At 45.9% G+C, this 10,339-nt stretch overlaps 1 protein-coding gene across 1 annotated transcript; it reads right to left on the reverse strand.

The window, feature by feature from the left end:
* Positions 1 to 2,428: 2,428 nt before the first annotated feature.
* Positions 2,429 to 8,868, reverse strand: LOC310752314 (blue-sensitive opsin-like). Its single transcript, XM_083592405.1, has 5 exons — positions 8,315 to 8,868; positions 7,812 to 7,980; positions 7,393 to 7,558; positions 4,147 to 4,386; positions 2,429 to 2,566 (listed from the first exon to the last, which is right to left on the reverse strand). Exons 1-5 carry the CDS (start codon positions 8,700 to 8,702, stop codon positions 2,438 to 2,440), a joined length of 1,092 nt encoding a protein of 363 aa, XP_083448531.1. The 5' UTR covers positions 8,703 to 8,868; the 3' UTR covers positions 2,429 to 2,437.
* Positions 8,869 to 10,339: the final 1,471 nt, after the last annotated feature.

Below are 10,339 nucleotides of genomic sequence, written 5' to 3' on the forward strand. Positions count from 1 at the left end.
TCCTCTGTGCAGAGCATCTGGGCAAACACTGGCAGATTCAGGAACTTCCCCTGATGGCTATCTGCCTATGTGATCTCAGGCAAGGGGATTATGGAGGATTTGCCGAAATGCAAGAGGCAAGAGTTATAAACAATTTTATAGATTGTTCCATAGGGAAATTCAGATTTTCCTTCCTTGCTTTAACAGGCTAGAGTGAAAGTATCTGTCATAAGGATGCACTTCATGTGCATCCCGGGGACGTGGCAGGGCACAGGGTGGCACACAACAGATGTATAGAGAAAGGAAAAGGCGGGGCATGCAATGGGCATTTCTCTAGCAACAATATGCGATTGCAAATAACCAGCCATCACTGTGGATTCCAAAGCTGCATCTCCATTGTATTTATTCATGTAACTGGGAGAGACTGGGGAGAGGTATTCCATTTACAAGGGGATAATCATGAAGATAGAAGGGAATTACAGAGATGTGGGTGGATTTTGAGGGGTTATTGGATATTTACAAAATACACCCACCATTGCTCTGCAATGACTGTCTGCTTCTTGGGTATGCTAAAAGGGGGCTGCACAGCAGAGGCAAAGTTTGAAGCCTATCAGCCTGGTTTATCTAGTGCAGAAGGTTGTTGCTCAATGCTCAAATGATAGGGAAGGCAGGTAGCCCTTGACCCCTTTACCTTTCATGACAGCCCTCTTCAGCTACTGCTATCAGCAGGCTATGGGGGGCATGACTGGCCCCTCAAGCTCTATAGACTGCCTTCACTTTTATTCCCTAATGAGTCCTGTTTCTGTTTCTCTCTCTCTCTCTCTCTCTCTCTCTCTCTCTCTCTCTCTCTCTCTCTTTTCTACCCTGGCAATGGCATGAGGGGATGACAGGTAAAGAGCAGAGGGGGAAGTAACTTATCCATACCCAGAAACTCAAAGTATTGGAGGTCACATGAAGTCATGAGGCATTCTAAAAGAGTAAGTTATGAGGGGGTTTTTTACCTTGTTTTATTCCTGGCCCTTACTATTTGTTTAGAACATACACTATATGTCAGGATGTTCCCAGTTTTCAAATCTTGATTTAGCTATGAACTTACCAGGTATCCTTAGGCAAAACCATGTTGATCAGCTCTCCTTCAGTAATATAGCTCATAATGCCAGGCTGCCTTATGGGGCTGGTGTTACCATTATTGAGACAACGTATGTAACGTGCTTTGAATATGTTAACATGTTCAAAGCACTTTTGGCTCTTACTTTTGTGGCCTAAGGTGCAGTCAATTGCTTTTCTGAGAACTATTAGGAATAGCTATATCTGATAATGACATGACAGCCCTGTGAAATAACTCCTCAGTATTCACATATCCTGCTATGAGGGGATGTTAAATCCCCATCCTTTTTAATGGAAGGTTTTAAAATATATTTTAGACAGGAACTTCTCAAGAGGTACTGGTTAACTGGTTTTGTGTCTTCTGACATGCTGATTCTGAAGACCCCAATGAGTCATTGTGTTAATGGAAGGAATTCAGAAGGAATGGTCCACAGAGCCCAGTAACCTATCTCTGGCATTTGCTCCAATGGAAGTCATCAGGCAATTTTAGTGATCCATGCCTTGCAGCTGCCATGCAAAAGTGTTTGCATTCAGAGGTTTAGGGTTACCTGGAACACAAAGGTCATCCGTGGTGTTGTGTTCTGCTTTGAGGGTTATCAGACCTACTATCTGTAAGCATTGACATATATTTTTGCTGCCTCCTGCTGGAGGTAATGAAATATGGAGGAGGAAGAGAAAGGGAAGGTTGACTTGCAATTTTACTATCTAAGAGGATAAAATTTTCCCTCCTCCAAATCAGGCACCTGTTGCCAGATGTGCCAGATCTGATGCTGGTGAGAAGGGACTGTTCTCTCATGGAGGTGGAAGTAAATGAGTACATGCACTGCAGTTTGTCAAGCTAACCGTTCATAGCACACCCAATTCCTAATGCACATAAACCAGAGCTCAGAAAGACATTCACATATAACCCAGACGCTCTTCTTTTTACAGATTTGCCTGCAGTGGCAGAGACAGGAAGGCTGGACCAGCCAGATGTCACTTCCACAAGGCGAGGGTCTTGACTGTTCTGCAGCAGCTGGTAGTGACTCTCCTGATTGCCATCCATAGCTTTTCAGTGTGTCCGATAACCTTGCTCACCTCAGTGGGACAGGAAGAGCAGTCCATGAGCACAACAACTGTTTGTAGTGCAACATTAATTGTACAGACGGGTGGAGCAATGCCGGCTGGGGTATGTAATGTGAGTGCCCTGACAGAAACCAAATGCCAGATGCAACGAATGGAACTGCAATGGGACCCTTGCAGGAGTAATGCACACATTGGGCGCATCCTGCTGTGCAGGGCAAAGGGTGTTGCTGCATACAGTAGAAGTGTTCCCTGGAGGTAGAGTGGGTGGTGTGGGCATTGCTCATGGTTACGCTGGTGACACCTGGCTGGAAGACACCGACGAGACCTGGGTGGCTTGGGAGGAACCCGAAACATCCTCCTCCTCACCAAAGGGGCTTTTGCCACAGAAGACAAGCTTCAGCATGCAGGAACGAAACTGAAAGGGAGAGAGGGTTAATTAGCAGGGATGTCACAGCCCTAGGGAAGAAGGACACAACAGTTTTCTGAGCCCTAGTCCATACGAGAGAGGTGCAGTGCTGAATGCCAGGGTTCCAGCTCTGATTTTCAAACTTAAGGGAAGCCTGTTCACATCTGTTCATCTGCCAAGGAACCCCTGCACATTGCAGAAGATTGTGACACATTTGCCAGACCTGTTCCATCACAACAGTGCCCCTCTCAGAGCGCAACCCTGAACATGCCTAACATTATTCTGTGACTACACATTGCAGGCGAAGACAGACAGTGGTGCAGAAGGCGTCTTTCAGAGAAACTTCTCAACAATTACTGACCTTCTCATTGTCCACTGTTACTGACACTTTAGGGACAACCTAGCAGGGAACCATAGGGTGCTCCCCAAGTTCAGTGTGAAAATCACAAAGCTCTCTTCAAAACGGAAATGTCTCCAAATACATGTACTGCTATGCATACTCCGTAGGGCAGGTAATTTGACAGAGGGGCACTGAGTGCATATCCTGAGACGATACCAGAGTCCTTGATAAGCTCAGGGAGAAATGTTGACATGTAAGCCAAATGAGGGATTTTATATTCTTTGCGTGAAGTTCTGGTCATAGGGGGCACAAGTGAACATTCAGGGCAGTGAGAAGAGATTGCCAGAGCCCTAAATGATTCCAGGGAAATCCAACAGAGCATACAAGAGGTATGGGATAATAATAATAATAATAATAATAATAATAATAATAATAATAATATACCCTGCCCATCTGGCTAGGTTTCCCCAGCCACTCTGGGCGGCTCCCAACAGAATATTAAAAAAAACGCTAAAATATCAAACATTAAAAACTTCCCTAAAGAGGGCTGCCTTCAGATGTCTTCTAACATTCAGATAGTTGTTCATTTCCTTGACATCTGATGGGAGGGCGTTCCACAGGGTGGGCGCCACTACTGAGAAGGCCCTCTGCCTGGTTCCCTGTAAGCTAACTTCTCTCAGGGGGGGAACCGCCAGAAGGCCCTTGGAGGTGGACCTCAGTGTCCGGGCTGAACAATGGGGGTCGAGACGCTCCTTCAGGTATACTGGGCCAAGACCCTTTATGGTTTTAAAGGTCAGCACCAACACTTTGAATTGTGCCCGGAAATGTACTGGGAGCCAATGTAGGTCCCTCAGGACCGATGTTATGTGGTCTTGGCGGCCACTCCCAGTCCCCAGCCTAGCTGCTGCATTCTGGATTAGTTGCAGTTTCCGGGTCACCTTCAAAGGTAGCCTCATGTAGAGCACATTGCAGTAGTCCAAGCGGGAGATAACCAGAGGTTGCACTACTCTGGCAAGATAGTCTGTGGGCAGGTAGGGTCTCATCCTGCCTCCCAGATGGAGCTGGTAGACAGCTGCCCTGGACACAGAATTGACCTGTGCCTCCATGGACAGTTGTGAGTCCAAAATGATTCCCAGGCTGCGCACCTGGTTCTTCAGGGGCACAGTTACCCCATTCAGGACCAGGGATAAATGTGCCACTCTCTCTTTCTACCCAGACCAGCCTGGTTATAGATGTTTCCCGTGCTAACCTGCTTGTTCATGAAGACGTAGATGACAGGGTTATAAACAGAGGAGGCCTTGGAGAAGACAGAGGGGATGGAGGCCAGACGAACGTCAAAAGGTTCTCCACGGTGGGTCACTACCCACAATGCAAAGGAAGCGTATGGCAGCCAGCACACCAGGAAGCCCATCACCATCACCACTACCATCTTGGTCACCTCTCTCTCAGCCTTCTGTGTGGTGGCTGACTGTTCCTGCTGCTTGGCAACCTGATGAGGTGGGGAGATGATTAACCATGAGTGAGAATAACTGAAGTCCAGGCGGCAGACTGCACACAATACAGGGTTGCCATATTGATGGAGAAAGAAAATGGAAAACTGCAGCCCTGGTGTATTGATTAGGTCTACAGTGAGCAAAGGCACTACCTGAGTGGGTGAAGGGGGTTGAATCTGCTGTAATAAAACACTGGCTATGCTTATCACCACAACCTCTGTCTCTCATGGTGGAGCCTAGTACCCATGGAGTAGATTTCTGAATGCAAGGTCCTAGCTAAGAATCACTACATTGGGAGGGACCTTGTGGTTTATCTGATTGAAACCTGGCTTTTCCTCCATAGAGCATTGCCAAGTGACGTCATTCTACCTTTTATTTAAACCTTCCATGATCAGAGGTTCCACAACTATCATTGCTTGTGCTCTTACGAGTTCGCTAACATTCGGCCTAAAAATCTTCCCTTCAGTGCAAGTCGATTATTTTCTTACACTACCTCCTAGTTGATATGGAACATAATTCACTGAGCAGCTTTCCTCTACAAACCCACTGAAATGGATGGGACTCCTCCCATATTCCCAAAACAAATATTAATTCCTCTTCCTACTCCTTCCAGTTCCTTCATATTTTCTTCATTGCACTTTCTGCATTAGCTGATACAGGGGGAAGCAATTCCTTAAAGCAGTGTTTCCCAAAGCACGATACATGTACCCCTAGAAGTACGCAAACAGAAATTTTAATGTTACTTTAACACTGATTTTTTAGCTGCAGCAGACAATTCAAAGATAAAATAGTATTAATAAAACTAACCCCAAATTATCTTCACCCGAAAGGCAGCTGCTGGTAAGTCTAAGCTCCCATAAGGGGTATGCGATCATTGTAAGTTTGGGAAGTGTTGGTTTAGAAGATTGATGGCAGGAACTGTGCATCAGTACACAGATTTGTACACACTGGTGTGCCTTCATATGTGTGCAGTGCACGAAAGTATGCAGATGTAACTCAACACACATATACAGCTGCCATTGCAGCCGAATCTGTTGATGCCTTCCTTGAAAAGTATTGATCAGGCCCCTCAGTGTGCACAGCACTTGGCACAACAGTTGGCAGGAGCCGGGGCCTCTTCCCTGGCAACCGCAGGAAGAGGAGGAGAAGCTGACCTTCGGGACGCTCGGTGCGCGCCACTTGAAACACTTGACGAGCGCAGGCATGTGACATCACACCCGCAATCTGTGTGCATGACACCAGTCCCCTCAGTCGGCTTTGTAAGTTGGTGTGTATGAGCAGAAGTAGTTGCACCACCCTCAGAAGTTCAGGGCATTCACTGTGGTGGCCCCTAAGGTGTTGGATTTCGAGCCCACAAAGGGGCATCCGGCACCTTCCTTGTGTAGGTTCTGTTGCCTACTGAAGATGCATATTGCTGTGGCCTTTGACACTGGGGATATATATATTTTAGGCCCCATACCATTCTTGTGACTGTAATTTGTTTAAAACTACTGTTAATAATATATATTTAAATTGCTGAGACCTGCCCTGGGGTATGTTTTTAATAGCGTATATCTAAATTGCTGTAGCCCACTCTGGTGAAGCATGGGTAACAAATCCAAACAATCCACCCATCAATCAATAAAAACAGAGTTTGCATATAACCACACCAATATAATCATGTGTGCTATGCATCATGAATGCACAATGAAAAGAATGTCTCCCCCCACAACAGTCCCAATGACTTCTTTTCTCCACCCGAGGGGGAGTATCAGCTAGGGACATTTTAATTAGGATTGCAGAAGCAGGGTAGATAGTTTACGTTGCCTATTTGTATGATGTAGTACCAATCCTTATTTGGCTCCCTGGTGACAGTTATTTAGAGATATTCAGTTGTATCCAACATAGTACAAAGTAAATGTACTGCCAGTTCAAGTATTTGTGTTTGTGCAACGGAGTTTTCTCCCCCTCCCCTCCTCTCATGTGCATCTTAAATCTGTTCTAGGGGTTCCCCCAATCCTCTGGAGCAGATTTTGGGAAGCTGCGGACTGCATGCGGGAAGGAGAGGGGGAGAAAGTTCCACTGTGCAAGCATAAACCCTTACACTAATGGGATGTATTTGTTGGATACTGCCCATTAACTAGACACCTTACATGCATTCACACATTTAATATCACATCTCATTTGGCCCTTAGGCATGTGGTACCTACAGAATTTTACATTAACCCGTGTCTGTGTAGTATGGAAGTCAAGAACATGTCACTTCAGGAAACAACAGACATAAGTTCAAATCCCCATCCAGGCAGGGGTTGTAGTCCACCAGAGCCTCCCTGTGGGGAAGCAGGCCAAAGAGGGGCCACACTTGCTTTTAATATACAACAGGGGTCAGCAAAATTTTTCAGCAGGGGGCCAGTCCACTGTCCCTCAGACCTTGTGGGGGGCCAGACTATATTTTGAAGAAGGGGGGGAGAGAACGAATTCCTATGCCCCACAAATAACCCAGAGATGCATTTTAAATAAAAGGACACATTCTACTCATGTAAAAACACACTGCAATAATAATAATAATAATAATAATAATAATAATAATAATAATAATAATAATAATAATAATTATTTATTTATTTATTTATTTATTTATTTATTTATACCCCACCCATCTGGCTACGCTGATTCCTGGACCGTCCATGGGCCAGATTTAGAAGGCAATTGGGCTGGATCCGGCCCCTGGGTCTTAGTTTGCCTACGCATGATATAGAAAGTCCCATGTTGGATCTTTAGCTTCTCGCACAAAAAGGATACTTGGCAACAAGACTGGAAAGAGCTAATGCTGGTTGGTGGACTGAGGCATTCCACAGCTGCTTCACCTGTTCTTACCCATCCCTGTCTAGACACTCCTCTTTAGTTTGGACAGTTACACACCCGAGCAGATTTTCACACTGGTGGTGGTGCTGTCTCCTACCTTTCCTTACTGCTGTGTCTCATCAGAGGGGAGCAGAAGGGAGGGAAAAGGTAGTACTCACTGCCCGCAGGGTTAGAAGAAGACGACCGTAAGAAAAGATGATAACAGACAGGGGCACTCCAAAGCAGAAGGAGAAGAGGAATAGGACATAAGATTCGTTGTTCCACTTGTTGTTCGTTGTATACCAATCAGGACCACACGAGCACTGCAGCCCCTCAGGAATATACCTAAGGAAGTTAAACACTTTTCAGCAATAGGTTTCCACTAATAGCAGAGGGTGGCATTAATTGTACCGTAAATACATTAAGCATGGCAAAGAACTGGTAAAGTACTTCAGGCAGAAGTGGGGGGAACTGTACATAACTCAATTCCATGTAAGGTATAAATTTCCGCCTTAGTGCCTTAACCCAGATGGCCTCTCCTCCCATAATCTCAGCTCAGCCTTCCCCTCCCTGACATAACCTTCTTTCCAGCACATACCTGCTCCAGCCAAACAGGGGTGGTACTGAAGCCACCAAGCCAAAGACCCATGTTATGATGCAACCAACAATGGCATGGGTGCCTCTGAAGGTGAAGTTTCCCAGAGGCTTGCAAATGACCAAGTATCGTTCGAAGGCCACAACTGCCAGGGACCATAGGCTCACCATGCCTGGTTGGGAGTAAAAAAACAGAGGACAGGATTGTCTAGTCAGCCCCCTATGCATATGGAAATGCAGATGCAGAAAACAGCCGCATACCAATTCCTTGCTTTCCCCAAACCTCAGTCTCTGCTGTCTTATTCACTGTGCAATTTCCCTTATTCAAGCTGTCTCTGGCTTGCTAACTGACAATGTCACTTGTACCCTGAAATCCTCAGATAGCCCCACATACTCATCCCTTACAATCCTTCAGCTTTCCCAGTCTTGTGTCTTCTTGCTCTCTCATCCACCCACTCATCCTCCTCATTCTTCCCAATGCTACTAAGTTTCAAAAATTTTACTTACCCCCCAATGTGGCAGCAAAGCCCTCTATCTTGCAAGCAAGAGGGCCCATGATGAAGTACATGTGGGAGAAGCTGTAGAAGGCAGTGGTAGATCCAATGCAGACCACCACCAGGTTTGACACAGCAAGGTTGACCAAGATGTAGTTGAGGTGGGAGCGGAGCTTCTTGTACTTGAAAGTGCAGAAGATGGTGAGGATGTTGATGGGTACCCCAAGTACAACCAATAGGAACATGAAGGCAGCCATGCTCATAAAGAGGCCTGGACTACCAAGGTGAGTCTGAGGTACCAGAAAAGGACTGAGAGTTGTGATGTTGGCAACATCCAAGGGCACTGGGATGAAGAAATTTTCCGGGAGGTCATCCTGGGAGTCAGAGCGGGCTTTGTGCATGGTGCGGATTGCAGTGGGGACAATGAGATGGAAATGATGGGGCTGGGGAGTTGAGAGGGTAGTGGAGTGTGTGCAAAGTAAGATGGATTGAGCGGAGAAAACTGAAAGAGAGGGCCTGCTTGGGAATGGGTGGTAAAGGCAGGTTGAGAGGCAGCTATTGAGATGGGGCAGAGTCTGGCTTCAGTTCACATCCCTTTGCGAGGACGGAGTCACAAGCAGCCGGACGGGCCGGGGTACCATGGCGAGCGGGTAATGAGTCACTGTGTGGTTGTACAGGTTGCCTTTATACCTGAGGGGTCCCGAGGTCTCTTCTTGTATGGCTACAAATGATCTGTGCCCCCCCCCCGGCATTCCTGTCTTCCTTAATCGTCCTTAAGGCTGGAAAGCCTCAGCTAAGCCAAGCTTATCCTCAAGGACTGCAGAGCAGTTGTAGCCAAAGGGGCAAGGAAAGACAGGTTTAGCTGCCTGACAAGCCGCTTTGGAGGTACTTAATCGGACGGTGGAGCCCGATTAAGGACTCAAAGGGGGAGGAGGGCAGGTCAGATAACAAGACCAGCTAAGAAGCTGAGATGCAGAGTTTGAGGAGAAAATTATTTCCTCATTGGGCACCTCCAGCAGAGGCTCTGCTGGCACTTCCCAAGCCCAGGCTGCAGTCCCTTGCCATCCTAGATCCAAACTTCCTTCCGTTTGAACTGAGGCACTTCAATGAGGCCAAACCTCCCCTTCGCTACCCCAGCCTGACACTTGGGATGTGTGATCCATTTCTAACTCACCTTATGAGCTTTTCCCAGAACTGAGACTAGCACTCCATCTGCTCTCAACAGCCCTGCTAAAGTCACACCTATGTGTCTCATTTCTGGAATGCAATGTGAATGACTTCTCCGTTGACACCACTATTTACCTTTGTGCTACTTCTTACCAGCCCTGATTCAGCAGAAGGGAAAAACTGAATTAATTCCTATCCTAATTCCATTCCTCTGGTCCTATACAAATCAATGGAGTGGTGAAAGTATCTGATTTTGGCAATTTAATGAACCTATCCCTAGCACATGTACCTCCAATTTGGAACTTCTTCCACTGGCCATTCTTTTCCTGGTCATTGTTTGCCACAATCCTGCCTTGAGAGCCACAGCAAAATGTACATACATTTATTGCAGCAGTGCTAATTGTGCTTCAGGGAGATAACTTGTTTTCACCAAGTATTGTTTGAAATACTACATATATGTATAAAACCAATAAGCCGCTCTACCAGGTGGACAGTCTACAGTATTTACGACAGGTGTGGTTTTTTAAATAAAAATGTTCAGTATAAACCAATGGCCTCTAGTCTTTCAGTTTTTATATAAATGTCAATCTGTCTTATTCCTTGCTATTTGTTGCTTTCTCTTTTCCCACCTGCTTGTTTTCCCTCAATCCTAATAAAAATGTAATAAATGTAATAAGTAAATAAAATGTAATAAATCAATTAATGGTGGTTATTGATACAACAATCATTAGGTCAGTTGAAAATCATCAGCAATTATTTCCATATTGGTCTCACTTTTATTAAAAAGAGGTACAAAAGAGGTGATCTTCTGGAGGCTTCCTTCCTAGTGCAAATAACAAGGGGAACATCTTTGTCAGAATCAGGGGGGTGG

This window comes from Podarcis filfolensis, assembly GCF_964270895.1.
Source record: "Podarcis filfolensis genome assembly, chromosome: 17".
NCBI lineage: Eukaryota > Metazoa > Chordata > Lepidosauria > Squamata > Lacertidae > Podarcis > Podarcis filfolensis.